Here is a 25,947-nt window from a genome sequence, read left to right as displayed (position 1 = left end):
CACTTACTCCAGCAGTTGCCCATATTAATTGTGCACCTCAGCTTCCAAAAGCACAGCTGGATTCTTAGCGCCTTAAAACATAACCACTGACAAGAACAATCATCTTTCTTGACTGTTATGGCCAAAAACAATCTATGCTCAAGAGAAAGACTCAGGATGCTTCAAGACTTCCAGCCACCTACAAAGACAATGAGTTCTCTGCATCAGATGGAGAACAAAGGCTGGGGATGATGTGCTTTGTTTCTCTGCTCTGCTGGGTGGTTGCACATAGTGTTTTATACATTGAACAGATTTCTGAGTTGTTTTTAGGAAGTGATCTGTTTTGGTCTTCTGAGAATCTTTCTATCTTTCTTAAGTTTCTGAGGTTATGTACAATGTGAAACTGAATTAAGAACATTTATTGTCAGCAATTTTATTATAGGTCTTGATTTTATAGTCAATCTTTTATATTGCAACAGAATCAGTACAAAAGTGAGCATGAAGACAAACTTGTAACTGATAGCCATAATTAACCTATTTGAAAGTATTGGTATGTGTCTATGTTGATTCATTAAGTAGTTACATAATAACTTGCAAAGAAAAATACATTTCACTTAATGTAAACATTATGGGTGAGGTCTTGGGTTGGTCCAGCCAGGCTCAGTGCAGGCCTTCTACTGCTAATAAAGAGATGAGGTTTATCTAGAGATGCTTAAAATTACACCAGCTTGTGTAGCTGCATAAAGGTGCTTTGCACTCTGGGTAGTCACTAAAACATGTGGCAGTACAACCTTCTCCCTGTGGGATCATGGAAACCCCAGTCTGCCTAAAGGTTCAGTGACTGCTGGTCACGCTGTCACCTCAGCAGCTCAGGGTACATCTGCAGCAAAGCCTGCTCTGTTCTCTCAGTATCAATGGCACTGCACAGAGGCACTACATGCAAGGCCACAAGCTGGCCTCAACACTTGTTTTGCTTTAAACACTGCACTTGAGACTGGAAAAATAGAAATCAAAGGAAATCAGTGAAACCTGCTGTTTCAGTGCACCTTGGCATGTTGGTGCTTGTGAATTATACACCTAAAGGCATCACCTTTCACTACAGAAACTGAGGTCAAGGGAGACTCCTTATTGTGGCAACCATTTGATGTTTGTTTCTATTCCAGTGGATGGCCAAGCTGTGGCCTGAGGGAGCTTTTATGAAAGTTGGAGGGCTAGTGCTTACTGCTATATTAAGAACAAAATGTAATCTGACCAGCAATGGTGTATCCAGTAGGATTTTAATGGAGCTATATGAGTCAGTCTCACCATTTTCTCTCCCAGCTGCACACTCAGCAGTTCTCACAGGTGCAGGCAATCCTCTGAGCAGTTTGTGTTTTTTTCTTAGCTCAGCTCAGCTGTCTTCCCACCAGCTGCTCACTGTGATACCATTAAAAGGCAAGAACTGCTCTGCCTTTTCTACTGCTTGCTTTACCTGGTCAGAAGGTCACAGTACCTGGGAAGGCTATGATTTATATTATGTGCCACTGGGCAACTTTCCCCTCGGGGGAAGGTTGCACTGGGATGAAGGGAAAGTGCAGCATGCCCTGGTCATTTCCTGCTTAACCTTTCAGCAGGAAGGAAGGTGAGCACTGATCTAGGCGAGTTCTGTCTATCCTGGAAAGTCTCTTTCTACTCTGTGCATGCCCCCAGGGAATCCCTGCTCTGTGCCAGTGGTGAGCTGTATAGGAGGGAGCAAACCAGGGCAAAGCAGCTGCCTTCAATCCCTGACCACAGCCCTGGCCCATCTGAAACAGTGTTTGTGTGCCTCAGTGTGTGTGTACAGCATCACAGCTCAGGTATCATCTCCTGCTATTTGGCTGTTAGTATCACAGCAAGGATTTCTGGTTATGGACTCAGTCACACCATGCTACTGTTATCACTCTTAGCTATGCAGCCACATCTTCTCCAGCTTTGACACAAGGAAGGAACTTCTTCAGTAGCACGGAGAACTCTGTTTCACGAAATTGCCGTGCTGTTGGTGCAAAGTCTGCAGTCTCTGTGGTCTGGGTTATGCACACACTGAAGGAGCTGAACAGGCCTGAAATAAGACACAAAATCAAACCAATATTTAATAATCACTTTGCAAGTACAACAGAATTACTTCACAGTTTCTGAATGCAATGTGAAAGTCAAAGTGCATGTTATATTTATGCTTATCAAGCAGATGGATTTTCTTAGGAGATTTCTTTTGATCTTGCTGCAGAATAGTAACTTTGGAGTTTTTAGAGACACGAGCAAATCAGTACAAACCAAAGTAGTATCTGACCTCACAGCATGTCAGCTATTCTGCAATATAACAAATAATTCCAAAAAAAAAAGATCTCTTGCACAGACTGTGGAATTCCTGCCATGCTGGAAGATCACCATCTGTCTTACTCACTGGTAAACCCTACTGCTACAACAGAAAGCTATTGCTGTGAATGTTAGATATGATGAAATTTTTTTCTAATGCATCCAGTGAATGCAGTTTTAGAGTTACTTCTGGAAGATACTATTGACATGGACAAAAGCAAGAGAAAATGAACAGCACCAGTTGGTGCTACATGGCATGCAAAGGCAGATGCTCAGCTGATACAGACCCACATGGCTCTGTTTGCAGACTACAGGGGAGTGAAGCCAACTTCCACAGTCTATCCTGAAGTTTGGCTTTAAATGTACATTTCTTATTTTATTGTTATCTGCATATAAAATAGCAAAATTAATTGTCTGTGTTGCAATTCCCAGTTGTTTATATATGTGTTAGTTGAGCTTTGACAAGAAGCCCTGCTTGTCACTTCACCTTCAGCTGTGAGTTGTGAGACACAGCAATGTGTGTCAGGTGCTAAGCCACAAGGAGCCTCACCCCATAGCTTAATTCATCACAGGCTGAAATAATCTATACCTACTTACAGGTCCTGGGAGTGTTGGTTAAAGGTTCCATTTACACAAAGAGAACGTAAGCAACGATTTGGCAGATTTATGCACCACACCAGCACTCATTTTTTCACAAAGTGCAGAGCACCCGTTAATCAGGTTCAGCAATACCCAGAGAGGAATACATTGCTCTGCCTTCACATTTAAAGACCTATAATTTTTCTCCTTTTCAGACCAATTTTTCCATACTTAAACTATTGTCACATACAAACTCAGAAGTTCATAGAAATCTTTGTTTACTTTGGAAATGTTCTTATCCAAGTATAAGTCCTTGACACTGAAAAGCTGTTCCTGTCAGATAAGATATGAGCATTATGGAATGTTTGCCACTTTTCTAATGTCTCTAAAGAACAACTTTGCTCTGTGTGAAGGTCTCTGAACCCACATATAGGGGTAAAGGGTCTCTGGCGTGTGCATTTCCTCAACAGGAAGATGGAGATTTCAGGCAAGTCAGGACTTGGGCTGCTGTTTCAGAGACTCCTGTTTTTCACTCCTGACAATGGTAATTACAGTGATTAGTAATGCTTATTGTGTCTCATGCCTCACTCTCTGACAAAGCAGCAGGACAGAAAGCATACTTAAACCATGGTGAAGAAAGTAAGAACCACCCTTGGCACCCTGCGTTATCTGTATGCAGCAGGGAGGAAAGCTGCCTGTTTGGTTCAGAGTATTTTAGACAAAAGTCCAGTCAGAAGAAAATCTGGTGGCTGGATTGCTCCCTTCCAGAAAACAACTGAACATTCTCAATGGGAAGAGTAAGGCAGAGAGCGAGCCCCTGACCCTGCCAACCCCAGGGCTGCAGCCTGGCTGGAAGCCCCTGAGAAGGACCCAGCCACACCGGAGGGATGTCACGGCAGTAAGGAGGAAATCCACTCTAGCTTGCTGCAAACCTGCAGAGTGGATAATTACCTGTAATTGTCTTCACAGATGATCTTAAAGTTTCGTTCTTCTAAAATGCTTATTAACCTCTGAATGGACTGACCTGAGCAGGATTCACTGTGGAGAGAAGACTTCAGTTACTCGTGTTCCTTGTGTGTACAAAATGCCCACCTAAATTCCACACTGTGTCACGGCTTGATTATAGGTAAGATTCTTTAAAAGCTTGTTTGCTGATGTGCTCTGAAGTCTCTCAGGTCTGTGGAGCTTTGGCTGCCATTGTGCCCTTGCTGGTAGAAACGATATGATGTTCAGCTGTGCCTCTTGCAGGAGAGCTTGGTGCAGGACATCTGTGGGACAGGACTCAGTCCCATTCACAGCTCAGGCTGCTCCAGAGCTGCTCCACTACTGCTGCTGGCTTCCTCCCACAGCAGCAGCACAACACAAGGCTTACTGAAATCTGTCAAAGGGCAAAAGGGTTGAGTCCTCTGTGTGATGAGAAAAGGCCCATCATGAAAGCCAGCAGTGAAGTCCCAGGTAGGAAGTAAGATAGGAGGAAACTGATAGAAAGCAGGGGACAAAGCAGGCTATGAGCTCCTCCTGTATGTTTGACTCAGTTACAGCTGCTGCTGCTGCTCTGTTCTGGCAAGGGGATGTTTCAACCACTTTTGCATCGGTAGGAGCCCTAACTTGTGTATTTCTTTCCAGATAAAGGTTTCAAGAAGCATATAGCACTCTCATACCTTGAAGATCTTTGTCTCCATGTTTAATTTAGTTAAGTAGCCCAAGGGCTCCAAACCTGTAGTGAGAAGTTTGACAAATGTCATAGACACAGACGGAGACACAGCAAAAGACTTGTTACCTCAAGGTAAAAATCATCTCCTCATCCAGATTATAGACTCCCTTCTACTACTGGGGACAAAAACAGTTCCTAACATATGACTAGTGGATAGCACTGCCAGCTCTTTTTTCTTCACTAATCTTGCCAAGCTATCAGAATACAAATCAGAAGATATAGGGAATACACACTATTGGAGCTACCCCCCACTCTCTTCTTTGAAGCAAGTAAAAAATAAAAAGGAAATTGCTATGAACTTGTCACAGGAGGAGGGTGTGTCCAGCAAGAGGGCTGGCAGGACCTTGTTGAAGCTGTTGAGGGGGAGCATAGTGGCTTTTCTATGCTGGGAAATCATGGCACAAAGGATTCAGAGCCATATGTGGGGAAACTGATGTAAAGATTACTCAATTATTCTTTTTCCTCAGCAAACCTTTATGCAAAGAACCACAAGACTAAGTCTGGTGTGCTGACCCCAGCACAGATGCACACCTGTGAAGCATGGCAGGGGTGTCAGCTCATGTGGAAACGGGACACTTCTGGGTGCCTGGGCTAAGGAGGGGGCTGCAGCACTGGAGCTGTGTCAGGGTGAGGCTGTCTGAGCAAGGTCCACACTCCTTCCTGAGCTGCTCCTGATCCATGGCACCAAAGCTGCTGTTTCTGTCGTGGAGATCATTAAGAATAAGAAAAACTATGGCAGTGCATTGTGACCATGTGAGCTACAGAACTGGCTCTGAAAGGAGGGGTCAAAGGCACAGGGCCTCATGCTTAGTGTTTCAAATGTGGTAGATCTGCAAATGAATCTGAATGGTATGAAAAATATCACTCAGAAAAGCTCAGATGTGATTTGAGGTTGCTGTTCTGGTATAAGTAATTCCATAGTAAGCATTTCAACTATAGATTTGTTATTAAAAATCACAGAATTATTTAAGAAGAGACTGTTTGATGAAAATATGAGCTGGATAAGGTTGCCCAGGTACCAGTTAGGTTTTGAGTATGTCCATAGATGGAGACTCCACAATCTATTCTGTCATTCAAAAATGTCACAGCATAATTGTACTACTCCTGTGGACAAACATATCCATGTTTGAATGGATACATGGGCATGTTTATCCTTGCAGACATAGCCTGGTCTCTGACTTCAGTGTTGCACATTTGTAGACCTCAGTGGAGCTGAAAGGAACTTAAAGGTCATGGGACCTCTTGAAAATAAGGAAAATGTCATTGTGTTTTATCTATAACTTTTCAGCAGTACCTACAACAAATGCTAAGGGGAAAAAACTACAAATGTTATTTTTTCCTGCAAAGTAAGCACTAGAAGGTGAGTGTAAAGCAGATTTCATGAGTTTAAGACAGTGTTGTTGCCAGACCTGAACTGTGCCCTGTGCCTTCCACACACTGCTCGTCACTGTGCACCACTGTCACTTACCTTTGAGGTCCACCAAGGTTTTGCATAAGCCAAATGTGCACTTCAGACACTTTATCTGGATCCAGGTTAAAGATCTCAATACTTCCAAAAATGCTGTAAGAATGGAAAATGAAACAGCAAAACACTCTTAGTTATCTCAGAAAGATGTAGAAGGTATGCTCCCCAAATACTAGTGCTTATTAGTGCTGCTATTACACTCTGTGAGATCTTGCCAATGGATTTTCATAGACTATTTTAACTGCCTTATGGCCAAATGTCCTCATTCTTATTTCACTTTCAGGGGAACTTTGGAAACTGTCTGCAGACAGAAACAAGCTGAACTTTTGCTATTTGTTTTACTATTTGTTTTACTATTGATTTGCTTTGGTGCCAGGGAAATGACCATGGCTGTTCCCCCAGAAAGCATATTCTTCATCTTTTGATATTATTCTAGACTGCTCTTCCAGCCAGGTAGCCAAGTCTAGTGAAGTAAAATCAAAGAAACTGTAATAACCAAGTTGCTTTGAGCTGTAAGAGCACACTGGATACCTCACTCACATAGAAGGATTTCAGTTACAGTCTCTGAATAGGAGTGAAAAGAATCAGCTTTACAACATCCAGGTTGTAGCAAAATCCTTTTTGCACTGGGACTCGGAGGCAGACAACCACATGCAGCCCCACAGAAACATGAATGTGCTGAGTGAATACCTGCTGCTTCTGAAAGCTCCAGCTTCTACTGATCCATTGAGCATCACTTGAACCACACCACATGCTGCTTCTGCAAACTGGACCAAACAATGGACATTACACTCTGACACTACATGCAGTGCCATGGCAGACTTGGGGCTGGTAGAATTCATTGATGCCCTCAGAACTGTTTAATACAAGCAGAGGGTCTGGGCAATAATTTTGCAGAACATTTCAGTGCAAAAAAAAAAGCCTCTGAAGGCTATGACAAAGCTGTGTTAAAGCCTCATTAGACAGCTATGAATTGGCAGTCTAAGGTTGCATGGGACTGTTACAGCAGCTTGTCTGGTTTTAGTTTTTACAGGGCTTTCCAGAGCCCCAAAGCTGCAGCTGTCTGTAGTAACTCACAGTAATCCTCAGACTGCTTTCACTTTGAAAGTAAGGGCAAGCCAGAGAAGATTTATCACTAGTTTAAGGACACACAGACCACCACATACTTGTTTCCTTGTGACTCATGCTCTGTGTTCTTTTGTGGCTCAGGACTTTTCTCTCTTGATATTTTAGTAGAATTATCACTGAGATTTTTTAAATTTGATTTTTAATATTATGGATCATGTAACCACAGCTTTTTCTATTATTTTAAAATCATGTCCAAATATTTAAACACTACTGAGGTGTATAAAGTACCAACCATAGATATATAAGACATTGGAAAGGCAAAGAATTTTTAAAAATCTTAATGCAGGTGACTGTACTTATAAAATCTTTCATGTCCTCATAAACAATGCAGCTCAAACTCAAATATTGAGAGCTGCAAAGTTCCAGGAAGCTTCATTATGTGTAACTTTCAAGTGTATTAAGCATGAGTTTTAGTAGCTCTTGAATTTATATGGCAAGGAAGCCTGCAGCTGAGCAAACCTGAGTCTGTATGAGGTTCTATCTCTCACATACTCTGGAACTGAACCATTTTCACTCCTAGTTTACCCAGAAAACATTTTTTTATGGTGAGTAGACATTTTCTTACATACATGAGAACTGGAGCATACAGGAATGCTTGTTTTCCACCTGAGTACTCACCTACTAATAGTCACACCAAGGGTGAAATCTTGAGAGACAGATAAAATTGAAGTAATACAGGACATCAGGCTTTCCTCTGTCAATTTGCTCCTGTAAAGTGCTGATTCAACAAAGCCAGGCTAATTGCTTAACTGGGAGTAGCAGGATCTCATTCCCATGATGGGAGCTGGCATGTGTCAGTGGGTGGGACATCACAGGATCCTTGCCAGGTGCTGATGTGGGAGGATGTGCTCCTTAGGTTTATGCTGGGAAGTGCAAGGGGATTCTCGGCCTCTTGGGAAACATTTGTGCCAATTTGGGTACTGTTTTCCACATTAGCATGATAAAATAGATTTTAGTGTAGCAATTTACATTCTGTGATTTAATTAAGGTGAATGTTATAATTGTGAGTATTACTTGCAGACCTCCAGGTCTCTGCCAAAGGATGTTCTAGACACTAACCTCAGCCTCTGTCCAAAAAAAAAAATGCGTGAACTACAAGGACATCAAATGTTGTGCATAAAATATGGGACCTTGGATTCCAACACCATGATTTTTAACATCTGGAGCTAAAGCTTTTGTCAATTTCTACTATTCTATCTTTTAAATCCAATCTGCAATCTCATATTTTTTGGCAATGTCAGGAACTTAGTGCCTTTCCTTGCTTTTGGATTCAGGGAGATGTAGTCAAGATCTTACCATCTTGGATGCCATTTTCCAGAACACAGAGCTGGGGTTGTTCTCACATTCATTTCGTTTTGGACAAGATTCATAGTTGATTCCTGAGAAAAAATACATTTATAGAATAGCCAAGGTTAGAGTGAATATTTTTCCAAGGCTCATGTGGCTTTGAGAGCAAAAAGACTTGCCCTGTACCAAAGCAAGAAGGCTAAATTGGGAGAGGTCTCTAAAAGGAAAAGGAATTTTCATCTGTTCAAAGGTTGTCCTGTTTGCTGTCAGTATTTTCAGGGAAGCAGATCCCATATCACAAATAATTCTCAGAAAACTGAGAAGGGAAAACACACAATCCCAAATGTAAGAAACAAGTAGGCTCTTGACAAGAACTGATTGCATTCAGAAATTAAACTTTGCCCAACATTTTCAGTAATTCCAGCCCAGTTTAAAGGTTCCTAGCCTTAAGCACCAACCCTGGAATCACGAGGGCAGTGATTCCCCCAAGGTATCTGCACACTGCCCCAGCACTTTGATATGGCCAGGTCCTTTCTGAATGACATTCCTGCTTTGCAGTTTGTCCCATAGGAACCACAGGGTGGAAACAAGCAGACGAAGTAAAGGGGGCAACAACTTGGTGTTAAAATAACATCCTAAGTTGTGGTTTTTAATTTAACCTGAGAAATAGGTGTTATTTTCAGAATTCTAAAATATTGGACAGTTAAAATTTTGAACGAAATCACTAGAAAATAGTGTGAAAAGGATTGTGTTTAGGTGCAGATTACCTGGGGCAGAGGGGTCTCCACACCATGAAACTCTGTCAGCCATATAACCCAACAAGGTGTCCTCCAAGGTAAGGAAATTTTGATTGGATTTTGTATAACGATGGACGAGGTCACCTGTCTTGCTCCAGAACAGTGACTGTGAAATAAGGTACAATGTCTGGTAAGTGATAACTGTACTACAGCTGGCCAGAAAAGTGTTCTGGAGAAAACCAGAAAGTAAATGACAATGAAGGAGTTTTAGTTTTATTGAAATGCAGTGAGTTCACCCTAGCAGGTCAGTTCTTATTTGAATACTGTCATTTGCAGAATATTTTGGGTAGGTTTTTATTTTTGGTGGAAAGGATTTTGAAAGAAAGGTTTAGCTAGTTTTCATAGGATGTTTTCCAAATTTGTTGCTTGTTTGGAGCTGCAGATGGAAGAACAGCTTTCTGGAAGCAACGTCCCTGCGTGATGGCATGCTCCTTACAGAGAGGCACATGCTCAGGGAATGGGGACATCCCTGTCACTTCACTGGGATGATCCTGGCTTGAGGCAAGCCTTACACAGGGATGATTCCCAGAGACAGAGTATGGGCAGGGTTACTGGGGTCAAAAGGTGTAGCTGCAGGATGTTGCAGTAAGTGAAAAAGTAAAATGCCATCTTCAGAAACTTTCAGACCCTCACAGTTGTTATGGGTGAGATCCCATTGCCCAGAGCAAGCATCCCACCACAGCCCACCCTGCACTGTGCCTTTACCTTGTTACAGGGTATAGGATGACTCGCTAGCTCCATTAAAGGCTGATAATCTTCTGGTGTGATATTGCAGGGGTTCTTGTAAATGAACGCATCTTTTAATGATTCCCATATTTTTAGACAATCCTTATCTCTGCCAAAAGATTAAAACATTTATTAATAAATTTATTTATTAATTTATTAATTTCACAGGCACAAATATTCATAAATATGTTTTAGCATAGTTAACAAATATTTATGAATATTCGTGCCTGTGAAAGGCTCTCCCTCTGTTGTGGTCAAACACTCTGGATCAGATGTTAGAAGAATTCCAACATTCCATTTTTGTGCTCAGGCACCAAATACATGATCCATTACAAAAGCAGAGTATCTTCAGCAGATTAAGTATATACTGAGGAAAGAGAAGTTTAAAATCATCTCTCTTCCCTGCACTTCATATTAGTTTACTGCAATATCTGAATGTCATCTAGGTTTTTACCCTTTAAAATGATCAGTGCTGATTTTACATAACCAAAAGATCAAATTTCTTGATTATTCACACCAAATCATGAGAAGCAAATAGCTTCTCAGACTATAGGTTGTACATTTTAAAAGTATGGTCAAAGGATACTGACCCCTCAGATAGAGCAAGACAAGAATATGGCTTTGTATGTCCCTGCAGAGTGTTGATCCTAGAGAAAAAACCCTGTAATTTAATCTAAAACAAAAGCAGAGATTTAGCTGTCTGGGACCTGAGGTTTTTTTTTTTTTTTAATTTATGCACTAATTTGCAGGTACTGACTTTGCTAGAGGCACAGCTGATTTGCACACGGATAACCAGGACCCAGATCAGGGCCACTGCACAGTGCTGTCTGAAACTGAGCCTGGGAGCAGGGACAGGGCACGCCAGCCTGGAGGGACTCCAGCTAAATGGGCAACTGAGGCAGCCCTGGCACGTCCTCTGTCACACGTCCAGCCCTGGTTGCATTAGGGACCACACCTTTTGTTTATATGAACCCAATTTACCTCTTGGCAATTAAAGATGAGTAACAATGCTGGTTTTTTAACAGGACTATTGCCTTTCATTCAAGAGCCTAAATGCACTTTCACTTGCATCACTGTAGAAATAACAAGCCAAACTGTGGGTGCTGCAGGGACAGTAATTGTTTTGCTCTTGCACTCTTGTGTCAGCAAGATTTCACATTTTACTTAGCAGGACTTAACTTGGGTGAATCAAATTTTCTCCTGGAGAAACATTTCTCTGTATGCAAAGCACAAATAACCCACAGAGACCATACTCCAAACATTGGTACTTTATTTAGGGGTTAGGAAGTTGTAAATACCTCTCCTTGCCACTAAGGATTACAACATGGACACACTGAATCATCCAAAATAGAGGGCTCCTGCTGACTGAGGGGTGACATTAGAGAATAGGCAGCTGCTCCCCTTGCTCTGCACAGTAATAGTCTCATCAAGACAATTTGTACAGCTTGGCTGTAAACCAACATGTGCCTTGCCAAAAAAAAAAAAAAAAACCAAAAAAAAAAACCCAGAAAAAAACCCAACCAAAACAAAAATGCCTGAGAAACAAACTTTTCTCTTAAAGCTGCTCCCAAGTCATAGAATGTCTTGATTTAGTGTTCCTCCTGGATTTGCAGAAGGAAGAAAGGTTGCAAAAGAGATCCTCACTCTACCAGTTTAATTACATTTATCTAATTCAGATAGCTCTGGAGTCCATGGGGAATACTCTTATGTCCCACACTAACATGGGCCTTGGGCTCTCTCTTTCTCTGGCTTTTGTTTGTATATTTTGGGTTGCATACAAACTAATTCTGTATCCTAACTGCAAATGCCATATAATCTCTTCAGGCATAATGAACTTTTTCCTTTGAGGCTGGCTTTGTTTATGCTGAAATATCTAAAGCATTTTATTCTACTATAGACTCTGAAATATTGAATCCAAATTCAGTGATTCAGTAACATAAATATACTCTAAATTTGTGTTTAATTTTTTCAAGTTTTATTTTTATGAATAGAGTTGGGTAATACTGGTAAATGTGAAATAATAGCTAACAGAAAGAACAAATGAAATCTTTGAACTTGAAAACTGCAACATTTCTCTGGAAAACAAGAACTGAAGAACTTGCCTTAAGACCTTTTTGAGCCAAAGATTCTACCCTGAACTCAGTATAGCATACAATAAGGGTTGGTATACAAATAAACTTTTCCTTATTAAATTCAAATGTTATACATACTGCAAAGCATATCCTCCATTTGTCCTTACATTGGGATAGAAGTTGCATTTTCCAATAAATTTTATCATTTCTATCCATTTGCCTTGTAGAAGAATATCACATTAATCTATCAATTGAAAGCTGAGGCCAAGAATATTTCCATTAGCATCTATCCCAGCAGCCAAATTTTAATGTGCATATTAGAAAAATGGACAGTTTCTGCATCATTATTTCCTGCATATCCATACACTGTTCTGGCTAACCTTGACAGAATATCCTTACACTGAAAGGAACAGGATAGCACTGAACTATCTGATAAATCACTGTTACTATAGATATTTTTTTCGCTTTGCTTTACAATTTTTTATTCTTTAATTGCACATGATGAAGCAAATTCATCCCCAGTTTAAACTGATTTAATCGGTATAATATCAAGGATAAGTTTCATCGCCTCTGATTTCAGTTGCACCATGAACAAAGCCTGGCTTTCAGTTCGTTGATTGACACTGAATGCTGAAAACATCTTAAGAAGGGCGTGTGCTGCCTCTAGTTTTCTACTCAAGAATTACGATGCTTAAAGTATGGGACTCATTTCAAATGTAAAAGTAAAGGATTATTTCCAGATGTTGGAGAGCTCAGTCAACTCTGCCCATGTTTTTAAATCACCCTGCCAGGCAGAGACACTTTGCTGGTGCGACCTGTTCTCCCCTGCAACCAGTATCAGATTTTCCAAGGCCCAGAATTTTATTTCTAAAACATTGCAATGTCTTCAGGCCACCCTGAGTTCTTAATTGCAGCCTTGTGGTGAAGCTCTGAAGTTACAGCTGGAAACAGTCCCGAGTCCATGTACCTAATGTGTGCAGTGATCAAATCTCTGCATTTGGTGTAAGAAAATCCTTCTCGTTTGCTACCATCACTAGCCAGAACTGTGATGAACCTAAGCACTCAGAAATCTGACTCTTTAAAAAGTCAGCAAGATGTTTGTGGTTGTAACATAGCTCCTTAAAGACATAAAGCCAGTTTTCACTGTTCTGGGGATCTAAGGTATGGGCTTCACCTGTAAAAACCTGAATATCTCAGAAGCAAAATGTGTATCAAATGAACTAAATAGTGTAGCAGCATTTCTGCATCTAACAGACCCATCTTTGCCTGTGTCAATCTATCTGCTGCATTTTGATAAACTGTGATGTCTGTAGACAGCAGTGAAATTTATACATCCGTAGCTGATCTCTTTTTTCATGTGAGCTTATGTGTAGCTATGTCTTTATGTCAGGAATTATACAAGGACCAATTATAGAATTGGTATACAATTATGTACGTATACAATTATATGTTTATCCCTGTGTTGAGAGGAATCCCTCTGTAACTCAGAATCCTTTTGCTACCTTTTCTGCCCCAAATATTTACGGGGTTTTATTTCTTCAGCTTTGCCTTCCCTACTTCCAGCCTTGCCGTGTCTCAGTGCTGCTTTGGAGCAGTTTTCTTGGAGCTGCTGCCAAGCGCAGCCCAGGCAGTTGTGGTTCCCTGGAATGAAGCTAAAGCAAGGAGAACACTGCCATCAGGTGGGAGAAGAGCTCCTCAGGAGCAGCAGCTGAGCTCACCCCAAAGGCGAGGGTTCTTCCTGACCAGCTCCGGGACATGGAGCTGAAAATGGGATGTGCACTCAGTGCTTCCTTCTTGTTATCGTAGCACCTGAAACCTCCCATCAGCTATCTCTGTCCTAAAAATCAGACAGATATAAACTAAGAGAGGTCAGTCACTGTCATTGCTGAGGATTTGAGGACATTAATGCGCACTGGTTTCAGCATTAGGATAATGGAAAGGGGGAAAATTAGCAAGGAAAAAAATGAAAGAAGAAAATCAGATCTATCAAGTTCAGTGTCTTCAATAAGCACAAGCCTCTTGTTTTCCATTTAGTTTAATTATTGCAAAGTGTCTGCCACCATTACACTTATGGTGAAAGATTTTTTTGTCAACATGAAAATGACATGCTTTATTTTTTTTGGCAGCTTGATTTGGTAAGTATTGCTTTCTGCTAATTACATAGTTCAAAATTCAGTAAACAAAGCATTGGAGGAACTGACTGGGCATAGAGAGGGAGATCCAGAACCCTGCCTCATAGGAAGATGACTTCTGGGAAGGTTGCCTGTAGGTAGAGCAATGAAATTCTGTGGCAGAGATGGGGTTCCTGGAGGTCTGGAAAAAGAAGTCCTAAGTGAGATTGTTGCTGGGTGCAGCCCAGGGCTTTGTGTGTTCCTGTACAGTGAATGACCTGGAGCAAGTGACAGCTCCTCATCACACCAGTCCTTCACCTTTGGCAACAAGAAGAAGGTTTTAAGGGCAGAAGTATTTGTGCCTTTGGTTTATGGCTCCTGGAGTGTTTTATGTGAGTGGGGAATTGCTGCTGCAGGACAACATTGAGCTTTGTCACCCTTCTGGAAAGGGCTGAGCCAAGAGGTGGCAGCTGTAACCAGCAAAGGGGTTCATCTACACAAGCAGATTGTTTTGCTGCCGGGATTTTAGCCTCCCTGGGTGAAAAAACAAGCTACTAAAGGAGGTGGTGTTTTCAGAGGTGCTCTCTAAGTGGAACGGAGCCTCCAGAAGGGCAGAAGTCTCACCTGGACTGCATTTTGACAGAGTCATAGTTGCTCTACAGTTTAAGCTTCCAAGTGAGGGCCATGTCATCAACAGATATAGAGGGAATAAATTCTAGCTGGCATCTTAGCCTTTGATCAGAAAGGGTATTTGTAGTAGAACTTCAATGTTAATATTAAGCTTCTAAGAACACTTCTGTAACAGTGATCTAAATTAAAGTATATACAGGGAAATATTCAATGGCTTAATGCACTTTCACTTTTTCCCACCCATAACATGAACTTACACTACATTGTTTTGTTTTGTTTTGCTTATTTGTTTGTTTGTAATAGATCTAAAGCTGCTGGAATGTGGCATAAATGCAGTCATTTGTGACAAGTCCCTGCTTCAAGGGTGGGCTCTGTCAGCAGGACACAGACAAGGGAACAGATTGGAGATTTAGTATATCTTGAGTGAGCTTCTTGATAATTCCTTATTTTGTGGTAATCTCCTGGGAAGACAATGCATCTTTAGCATGCTTTTTCCCTTGGACACTTGAGACAGACTTTAATTGGACCCTAGAGGGGAAAAGGATCTATTCCTCCTATCCTTATGGATAACCAGAGATATAATTCCTCATGGTGCTTTGAGGTGTTAAACAGCTCTAGAGTTTTAACCATACCTTAGCAATGACAGCTGAGTTATACCACCTCTGAGTGTGGGGTTTTTTTCACTGACATCTCTACAGATGTTATAGAAGAACATAAGCAGGGGAAAGTGGGAAAGAACAGTATTTCCCTTTACAGCTACAAGCTCATAGAAACATTTAATAATTTCAGTCCTAGGGTAGGGCTGTAATTTTGACAGCCACCAGACATTGTCCTGTAGAGTCAATTCTATAAAATCAATAAACAAGAGAGAAGGTAAAGTACAGGCAGCTAATTAACTGCTCATGGCTAAATAGCTGCAAGAATTTACGGGGAAAAACTAAGTTGAAAAGTATTTCATCAGCAAATACTTCTGACTAACATGTAGAAGATCAGTACAGACAGAAAAATTCTCTCTAATATCTGGGATTAAAACCAAAGGAGATTTTGATTGCAAGGATATTTTAATATAGTGATGCAATATGTGTAAACTAACCCAAATATGAAAAATTGTTTGAAATCTTATGGAATCTTGCAGTAAGAATCATTAAATATCTATACATTGTAAAATTAATGTTAAAAAGTTTGTGTATATGAGAAATATAGAGTATTTTAAGAACAATTTTTATATGATAAAAACTCAATATAGAAAACTGATAGGTGAGTTGATATATGACTGTCAAGTGAGAGATAAATTCAGATCTCCACAACATTTCTGTACCTTAGTAGTACATTGATGTTGGCCATGGACAAAAGACAATGTATCTTTTGACATCTCCCCGTTACCCTTGCTGGACACTCAGACCTTGGATTGTCTGTGTGTGAGAGGACAGATTTCCAGCACAGAACTGAGCCTGAGCTTTGCACAGAACTGGATGGCTTTTCACAGCCTAGCAGTGGCATTTATACTCCAGAAGAGCAGAAATAAATATGCTGGAGATTCATAATCTCAAGAACAAATAAATGATAGTTACCCACTGCCCTATGAACTTGTCTCTTGCTAAAATAAAGTTAATTTCTTTCTGATGAACTTCCTTTAGAAAGAGATGACAACAAAACCCAAATAGAGTCCTACCTTACAGCCCAGGGCAGTTAGGGAAACTAGCTTTAAGCAGCATGAGGACTCTTTTGAAAGACAAACTCCAGAGTCAGTAGCCCTGCCTCTATATTCTCAAGTACTAATCACTGCCTTTCTGTGCCCACTAAACATTATATTCCAATTCCCCATTAAAGCTCAGTACAGCATATTTCAAAAGAAGTGTACTTTTGAGTAGGACTCAAAGAGTTGTTAATATTTATAATAATATCTTTGCTACCAAGAAACTACAAGAACACTCAAAGTCACTTGTATACAATTTAGGGAAAAAGAATTGTAGAAGAAAACCTTGTTATAAACATTGAAGGATAGAATAAATGAAAAGCAGAGCAATGCAGGTTTCACATAACACAGGGTAACACAGAAAAGGTATTAAAGTCAGCGCACAAACACATGAAATAGGGAGGGGAACTTTAACGGCATACATAAATGTTAGCTCTTGGGTATTTTAATAAGCAGTGTGCTATTATAATGAGAGAGTGCCCATCTTAATGCTGAGAGACAAAGCAGACGTAGGAACAAAATATCAAGACAATTTTCATTAGAGATGATTCAAAACATTTCTACATTGCTGTTTTTCCTAGTTTCCCAGTGGACTTCTTCCAAGTTTAAAAGCTTTTTCTAACAAATGAAAGAAAAGGAAAGTACTTCTGGTGATCATCTAATCCAAGCTCTGTCTCAGAGGTTTCTCAGGACCAGGAACTGTCTAGTTTTTAATGTCTCTAAGGATGGAGCCTCCACAAAGTCTCCAGTCAACCTGTTCCAGTCTTCGATCACCCTCATAGTAAAAAAAACCCATTTTTTCCCCCTATGTTTAAATAGTATTTTCTGTACTTTAATTAATGTCCATTGCCTCTTGTCCTGCAGCTGAATACCGTTGAGAAAAGCTTGACTCTCTCTTTGTTACTCCCTTCATCTGATATTTACCACCTTGAGCCTTCCCTTCTCCAGGCTGGACAGTCTCAGCGCTCCCAACTCCTCTCTGTATCTCAGACACCTCAATCACCTTCACGGTCCTTCCCTAGATGTGCTGCAGGTGTGTCCCTGACTCCCTTGTAGTGACAAGACCAGAACTGGAGCTGGCACTCCAGACACATCTCACAGGGCTGAGCCGAGGGGAAAGGTCCCCTCTGTCCCCCAGCGTTCCTTCTCGTGCAGCCCAAGGCGCTGCTGGCTCTTGTCACAAGGGCACCCTGATGGGTCACATCCAGCTTGTCACCAGGCTCCCTGTCCTTTTCCACAGACAGTGCAAATAAAGTCTTTTGTTTTCTCTGGGATCAAAAAAGATGCCACAGCAATGGTAACAGATGTTTTTTAGAAAGTGTATTCTTACAAACAAACACGGAGGCCTTTTCAGTTTGATGGCTATCAAATTAGGAAGCTCTAGAAATCTGCTGAGCACTCTAAGCAGCTCTAATGCATTACAACGGGGTGGTAACTTGTACTCTTCAGAAGATTGATTCAGTAATTGTTTCTCTCATGTAAGGCACATTTTCTCAATGAAAAAAACAAGCCTTAGCTAAGTTTCAGTATAATATCATGGCTATAAAAATAAAGCTAGGATTTTTGTGAGACTGAATCAAATCATGGTCATTTAGTACCATGCTTGATGTGAAAGCATTAACAACCAGTGAACAAACACAAAGAAATTAGATTAAAAATGCCTAGTAAAGCATGAAGGCAAAATGCAAAAGTAAGCATACATCAAACCCCAGATTTCTTTCGGGAAGAAATTATGCTGTGAATGCAATAGTATTTCACACAAAATCATGGTCCATATGTTCTTTTTGATAAAATGTATCTCCAACTCCACAGGCTGCAAAGGAATGGGAAGGAAAAATGCATTCATGATTGTGCAGTCAGGAGACAGAGCTCTCCTGGACATACACCAACTCTTACTAAATTTAATGGAATTATAGACTGTTAATATTTGTTAAAACAGAACTTGCCACTAACGATAAAAACAACATTGGTTGATCTGATTGTATTTAAGAGGGAAACATATTCTGTGTCCATACAAGATTGCATGAAAAACATATTGAAGGTTTACACTTTCAGCTTCATCATCAGGTTTTTGTATTCCTTATTCAGGCAGAGTGGCATTGTTTGTCCTGGCAGTTACATGTGTTATAGATACTGCTCCCTGTCTGTATCCTTGGTGCCCTCTTGCTTTCAGAAGTTAGACAAAAAATAAGCTAGTTTGACTTCAAGCAATTTTTAAATAGTATGTCCTTGCCAGGACAGATCCCTATGTAATGTATTCTGGGATGATCCTGCTTGGGCATGGAGGTTGGACAAGCTGACCCTCCCTAGTCCCTTCAAACCTAACCCATTCTGTGATTCTGTGGTTCTGTGAATTGAAGACCAAGAAGTGACTGCAGCTGTGAGGGGGGAGCAGTTACTAGCTGAGAATAAAATTTCTCTCAAGCTGCAAATTTAAAATCATTTATTTCTAGATCCAAAAAAAGCATCTTTTATGCTTTGGGCATTAGTGACCATTAATGACCTTTTACATGACGTGGCTTCTCCGCTCCTTCCCCAGGTCACAAAGTGCTGCTGGCTCCTGCCTTCAGCCTGCCAATTCAAATGGGGTGAAGAGGAAACCTAAACCACTGACTTAGGCTACAGCTGTGGCAACTGTTTCTGCCCCAGTAGGTACAGAGGTGCCAACCACAGAAGCAGCATCCTGCGAGTGGTGGGTGAGTTATGAGTCACCACAACAGGTCTCTGTCAGCACGGATCTGCTGGATCCCCTGACCTGTGCAGGTGAGCCTGCAGCGTGGAGCTTCTGCTGCGCCCCTGCTCTGCCTGTGCCAGGGAGAAATTCTTGGAAATTTCGTGTGATTCTGGAGGTGAGACTTGATAGCCACAAGAGGGAGTCTGTATTACTGGAGAGGAGAGGATGAAGTCATTGAAGGTCAAATTCTTTCTTCAGATCAAACTGCTTTTGGCTTTATTCAGCCCAAACTACCACACATAGTGATGGCCACGCAGGATTTTTAAAAGACTAGTGAAATCAGAACTTCTAGCTTCTGTTATTGTTGGAAAACAGGTAAGACTATCAAGCTATGACAAATTATTGCTTTGGAGCCAGTATTTTCCAGGGAAGTCAAAAGAGAAATATTGTTCTTTACTGTCAGTATGTAGGTGTGTGATTCTGTATGCAGAGAACAAACCTCCTAAAGCCTGCTGCTATACATCCACATTTCTTCCTACAAAATAGGGCAAATACTGAAAATGCTTTATTGAAATGTTTGGTATTCTCTTTCTCTTCCTCTTCTGGTGCAGTTTTGCTTCTCTTCACACAGGTAAAACAGGTAATCAGCCTGTCACCATTTTTTGCAAGCTTTTGCTTCTTTGGGTGTGCCACAAGAAGTAAAAACTGACAATGGTCCTGCATATATATCTCAAAAACTAGCCACATTTTTAAAAGATCGTGGTGCTCATCACATCTTTGGTATTCCTCATTCTCCCACAGGTCAAGCGATTGTTGAGAGGGCACATCAGACATTAAAACACATTCTTGATCAACAGAAGGGGGGAATAGAGGCCACACCACAGATGAGGTTGAAAAAAGCTTTATATGTTTTTAATTTCTTAAACAGTTCTGTTGCAGAACCCGATCCCCCAATTTTTAGCCATTTTTCAAATAACACACAGGCAAAAGTGAAAGGAAATCCCCTTGTTTTAATGAGAAACCCTGAGACAGGACAAATTGAAGGTCCTTTCCAGTTAATCACTTGGGGCAAAGGGTATGCTTCTGTCACTACAGGTGCAGGAATTAAGTGGGTCCCTGTGAAAAACATCAAACCATATCACACACAACCATATCACAGAACGTGTTGATGAGTCCAAGACCGTAGAAGCAAGTAGGCAGAAGTGAACTGAACAGAGAGATCGCAGGTCATGCCTGCCGTTCCTTGTTCATCAGTGGAACCTACAATCTTCTGATTTTATGCTATTTATAGATGTCTTAATTGTTCGTTTTGTAGAGTTCTTTTTAGCAAAAACATGGCTTTTGTTCTGTTATGTTATGGATCCACTCTATTGGATTTTCAAAGGTGAAATTTTATTTAAGGTCAAAAGCAACATTTCTAAATTGGTATATATGGGTGGATTTTTTTGCAAAAATTAGCTCATAAGAGAGGATGGAGTGAAATTGAATGATATGCTGGCATTGGTTGGTTTTGATTGCTTCTTGCAGTGCAGATTTGCCAGTGGAACAATAAATAAAAAATGTTTGGTGACCTTAGCCAAGGCAGCAGGCTCAGCTTGTCTAATTGGGAACCAGAAAAGCCTTTCTCAACCTGCCTAGTCGGTGTGCCAGTAAAGAATTTGCCCTTGGTCAAAAAACATTTCAATAGTAAGCCTGGTGAAATGGATAGTGGGGGCAGTCCTCTATTGAATTGGAGTATTTGGGTCAAAGAACTTCCCAAGGTAGTGTCTGAACCCCAAGAATTAGAAATCCTTGGTTCTTTAACAATGGATTTTTGCCTTACGTTTACAACTAATGATTGGCGAGAAGGTGATCCTCCAAAGTAAAACGTTACTCACCATTATTCTGCATACAGCAATTCAAGTTTTTGGTGTAATTATTCAGACAGTTGGGATGTTCTTTCCAAGGCTGACCAATACCCACGACAATTGCCAAAAGGATATTGGTTCATTTGTGGAGATGGGGCTTGGCAGGGCATTCCACCACGCCTTGAAGGTGGCCCATGTAGCTCACTGTGATAGCACCTACTGCTAAAGCGGTCATTAAGAAGAATCAAAGGGGAACAAGATATGCTCATTACTATGATGAGAAGCGTAAGAGTGATTTCATGCCTTGGAATGCTGTGAAAAGGGTTTCAGCAGGCTTGTTTTAACCCCAACTGGCTTCAGGAGTGGCATTGAAACAATTAGATCGGGTTGGAGGTTGGCTAAGTAAACAGACTAATGACACATCCACTGCCATCAGTGATATGCTGACAGATGTTAACAGTGTTAAACATGCTACCCTTCAAAATAGAGCAGCAATTAATTTTCTTTTACTGGCACATGGATATGTTTGTGAGGAATTTGAAGGATTGTGTTGTATGAACCTGTCAAATCATTCTGAATCCATCCACAAAAGCAAACAAAAGCTGAAAGATTTGACAGCTCAAATTAAAAAAGATGGTGGATCATGGTTAGATGACTAGTTCCAAGAATGGAGCTTTGCACCTTGGCTAAGGAATCTTTGTAAAATAGGTTTATGTGCATTAGGTGTTTTACTAGTGATACTAGTACTAATACCTTGCATACTTTGGTGTGTGTGACAAATTATGGACTAAGCTATCAAAGAAGTTTTTATCATACAAGAAAGAGAGTTAGGAAGGTTTTGAATTAAGACCTTGGAACTGGCAAGACTTTTTTGAACAATGACTTGTAATTGTTATCAAATATAACTTACGCGCTTTGAATTGACTGGACCTTCCCAGCATTAAAATTGCTGTGTTGTAATATAGCTATGCTTAATGTGAGCAAAAATGATGCTTTAAGCAAATAGTAAGCAGATATATTATAGAAAAGCTATGAAATGCAAGGTAGTTAATAAACAACAAGGTTATGAAAGTTTCTTTTCAGATGAACCAAGAGGGGGAATTGTTGGGATTCCTTAAAATCAGAGGGTTTTGGGCATGTTGCAAAAGGCAGGCCTCAGAGACAGCAGGGTGGTGATTAGAGCTAAGCAGTAGCTATAAGATTTGTCAGCAGAAAAATTATACATGAAGTAGAAAGAAAGGACAAATAGAACAATGGCCTGTGTATCAATGCTTGGGTAGAATAACACCTTAAGTTGAAGAAAAGTATATCTAGTGAGATATTAGGAAGTTTTAAGCTTAATAATGGAGCTCTGTGCATTGTATCTTAAGGCTTACAAGCAGATATTGTATTTGAAACAAGCAAGCATTGTTTTAACCAAAGGTACACGTGCTTATAGTGGTTGGATAAAACTACTGTCAATATGCTTTTGCTTTGCGTGATTGGTCAAAAAGCTTTTAAAGTAAGTTGTAACATTAAGTTCTTGGTCTGATGCCTGGGATGTGAACTGCTGGCATCTTCCCATTGTCATAACCATGCAATGAGACTGATACTAAAAAATAAACAGCTCAAGACGCGTTCCTCAGCAGTCCCGTCCTGTTTGTGATTTGTACATAGCCCCCGGCTGGCGATACTCTTCCCCATGAACTTCATCATGACAGAGTTTATGCAGAATACTGATGAAATTGCGTGTGTACAAATATTAGGAGTCAGCCAGCAGCAGAAATAAATGTGAGGATTGTATGGCACACAAGACGTTGAACACTATTATTACCAGTAGATGCCATAACACAGTCCAGAGAAATGTCCTTAGTGAGCAGGTTAATAGCAGAGTTTTGGTGTTGAAGAATAAGCAAATAAACGGGGTAAAATTTGATTGCATGAGGTGTTTACAAAACTCAACTGCAGACAGCAAGAGCTTTTCAGTGGCCTCTCTGGGCTTGGTTCAGCCCGAAGATTGTATTGGAAAAGAGAAGAGCTTGACCAGAGAGAGCTGGCTGGGCATGGTAAAAGGGCTCCAGTAAGATGAGGGAGAATGCAAAGAGGTATCCTCTAGGATTAAAGAGTTGTGATAGTGAAGGTGTACACTAACCTGTCAGAGGCCTTCTTAAATGATTTACAGCACACAGATGCAAAAGCAGAGCTAAATGGAGGCTGTAGAACTTTGTTAAAGCCATCTGTAATAGCCAGAAACAGTTTAATATCCATAGCCATGTCAACAATCCCCTTTTTTTCAAAACCTGCCAGCTATTTCAAATTGAAATATGGCACTGCAAAATGTAGTTAATGTCACTAACTATCACAGTGAATAGATTTTATGTTCAGAAAATATCACTGAAGGTGGAACTTAGTGACTGATATAAAAAACGTAAAAATACATGGAAGTGTCCACGAGTTTTCAAAGGCAGATATTTTTTTTTTTAAAATGCACATCAGTGTAAGATTAAAAGGGCAAGAAAAAAATATGGACAAATTTATGAGAAAATGAAAAGATTTCTAACCAAGATAATGAAGTTCCCATGGTGGGAAATAGTGGCAGTAACAGTCCTGGAAGAGTACAGGGCACAGCTTGCCCAGCTCCTAAGACTGCCCATGTTTCTGCAGTTCCCTATTCCTACTCTTTGATTAAGTGCACCACAGATCCCATACAACAGAGTATCCAAGGCCTACATTAATGATGAAAGAGAGAGGGATTAAAGATCCAACTCTCTAATGTGTCCTAAAGGCACCCAGTTCATTATCAGAAAGAACCAGTGACAGAAGTGGTTGGTTACACAAACTGCACAGAGCTCAGCACTATGAGAAATGAGTGATCTTGGTTTTGATTTCCAGAAAAGCATATTTTTCCTTCTTCCGTGCTCTATGCTTCAGAAAAAATTGTCTCTTAAATAAAATAAAACAAAAAAGGATCCTACTATACAGAAGTAATTTAATCTGAAAGAAAGTGAGCTCATAGCCACAAAGGTATCAGCACTGTTGGATTATGAATAGGCCAAAATACTGTGCTTTCTTTTAACAAACTTTTTAGAAAACTTGTGATCATGGATTTGTAGTATTTTTAAAACCATCCTTGAATTAATTGCCTAAACAAATAATTCCTAGAGATATGTGTGGTCCAGATTCAGACTGTGTTGTCAGTGAAATCACATGTGGCTGTGACTGAAGGCACACTCACACAAAAGTCGTTTTCACATCTTCAGCACACATTCAGGTTTCACACATTTCACTGAATGTGTGAAATTTGAATTAAACAAGCCCATGTAACAAAGGCTATTAGTCCTAAAAACAATTTTAGACTTAAATATTGAGTGTATAATTCTTTAATAAATTAACTTATGCTTTTAGAAACATGCATATGATTTTCCAATTTTCAGGAGCTTTTTCATTTTATTTGCAAAAGAATGCTCATTTCCCGTACTAAAGCCATTCAAATATTTAATGTAAAGTGTGAACAAGTCTTAGTGTGCTCAGGCCATGATTTTCCACATGACCCTTCAAATACTGCAGATCAGCTTTTTCATACAGTGCAGGATATCCAAAGTCAAAAGAAACCCAAATGTAAGCAAACTATACACAGCTTTGTTCTCATCAGCTCAATGTCAGGAAAACAAGAGGTGGCAATTGCCTTTTTTAGGACAAAGACCAGGATGATTCTGTCACTTGGCCAAGGCCTGGGGCAGCCCCACAGCACTCAGCCCAGGGTGATGGAAAAGTCAGCCAGAGGCTCAGTGCAGACACAAAGCCGGGTGGCTGGTGCCACAGAAGGGATGGATGACTCCCTGCTGAGAGACCCTGGCTGCTCTGGATCCCATCCTGGATGTCCCCAGTACGTGCTGGGGGGCCCTCCTTATTTCATACTTTGCCTTTCTCTGCAACGAAGGGGATCAGAAAATCAGTTGTCAGCTCTAATATGCTGTCGTAGCCCATGGAATTTCTTCTGCAGGAGAGGAGGGATGGGGTGCCTTGGGGGTTGCACTACTGCTGTGATGAGCTGAGCAAGGACCACCTCTGGGGGAAGGCGTTTCCAGGGACTGATGAGCTGGTATTGTGATCCACCTGTATTTCTTCATGCAAGCTCTCTGAGCTCATCAAGAACTCTTATTCACATGCTAAAAACAGTTTTGGATAACCCCAAGGTACTCCTGAATATTTTTCTAACATTTTTGTCTGTTCTATAAATCTGTGTTGAACCGTGTCCTTTCCCTCCCTCCTGTGTAGTTTCAGTTGCCGGACTGCAGTGTCACATTACAGACTTTGGCAGATCAGCTTTACAGCAAACTGCTTCACCTCCATGTACTCAGACCTGTTAGAATTCAGCTTTTATTTCAGCTGGCATTAGGGAAGTTGTAAAATCCATTTATAATTATATTTTGATTAGTGTTACTTTTATTGCCTCTGCAGGTAGTTTCCTTTAAAAGCCACCACTGGGGCACCGAGTTCCTGTCTGTACATTTTTCTACAAAACAGGGTTCTTAACCTCCTGATTTCTCCCTGTCACTGAAAACGCAGTGCTCACGGTCAGGAGGAGGTGAGAGACAATTCTGTTCGCCTGACACACGCCCCAGACCTCTACTCACCCCAGCTCTGGGTGCTGCGCCGTGATGTAGCTGTAGCATCTTCCCAGAACAACTTCTTGCAAGTTCTTCGTGGTCCCCCTGTCCTTCCACTGCAGCATTTTGGGACCGACCTCGTGCCTCCCGTGGGTCAGGAGAGAGGCCAGCACGACGGCGAGGACGAGGGCGGCCAGCAGGACCGCGATGCCCACCAGGAGGACCGTGCGCTGCCGCATGCGGGCCGAGCCCTGCTGCAGCGGCATCGCGCTGAGCGGCGGCGGCAGCTGCTCCGCCCGGGGACGGCGGCTCCGGCGGCTCC

The 25,947-nt window shown here is 41.0% G+C and overlaps 1 protein-coding gene across 1 annotated transcript; it reads right to left on the bottom strand.

The window, feature by feature from the left end:
• Window positions 1-396: 396 nt before the first annotated feature.
• Window positions 397-25,930, bottom strand: CD38 (CD38 molecule). The gene is made up of 8 exons (XM_021554316.2): window positions 25,653-25,930; window positions 9,986-10,115; window positions 9,251-9,386; window positions 8,493-8,575; window positions 6,759-6,835; window positions 6,072-6,164; window positions 3,841-3,927; window positions 397-2,056 (listed from the first exon to the last, which is right to left on the bottom strand). Exons 1-8 carry the CDS (start codon window positions 25,889-25,891, stop codon window positions 1,975-1,977), a joined length of 927 nt encoding a protein of 308 aa, XP_021409991.2. The 5' UTR covers window positions 25,892-25,930; the 3' UTR covers window positions 397-1,974.
• Window positions 25,931-25,947: the final 17 nt, after the last annotated feature.

This window comes from Lonchura striata, chromosome 4 (genome assembly GCF_046129695.1).
Source record: "Lonchura striata isolate bLonStr1 chromosome 4, bLonStr1.mat, whole genome shotgun sequence".
NCBI classification, from domain to species: Eukaryota; Metazoa; Chordata; class Aves; order Passeriformes; family Estrildidae; genus Lonchura; species Lonchura striata.
This window is presented reverse-complemented; position numbering and strand designations above follow the sequence as displayed.

Bases quoted from the DNA above. Each gene is read 5' to 3' on its own strand.
- CD38 (XM_021554316.2), bottom strand. From the start codon at position 25,891: ATGCCGCTGCAGCAGGGCTCGGCCCGCATGCGGCAGCGCACGGTCCTC. The intron at 9,387-9,985 runs GTAAAGGCACAG...CTTATTTCACAG, and splicing joins ATCCTATACCCTGTAACAAG to TCACTGTTCTGGAGCAAGAC. The intron at 2,057-3,840 runs GTAATTATCCAC...GTCTTATTTCAG, and splicing joins ATCTGTGAAGACAATTACAG to GCCTGTTCAGCTCCTTCAGT.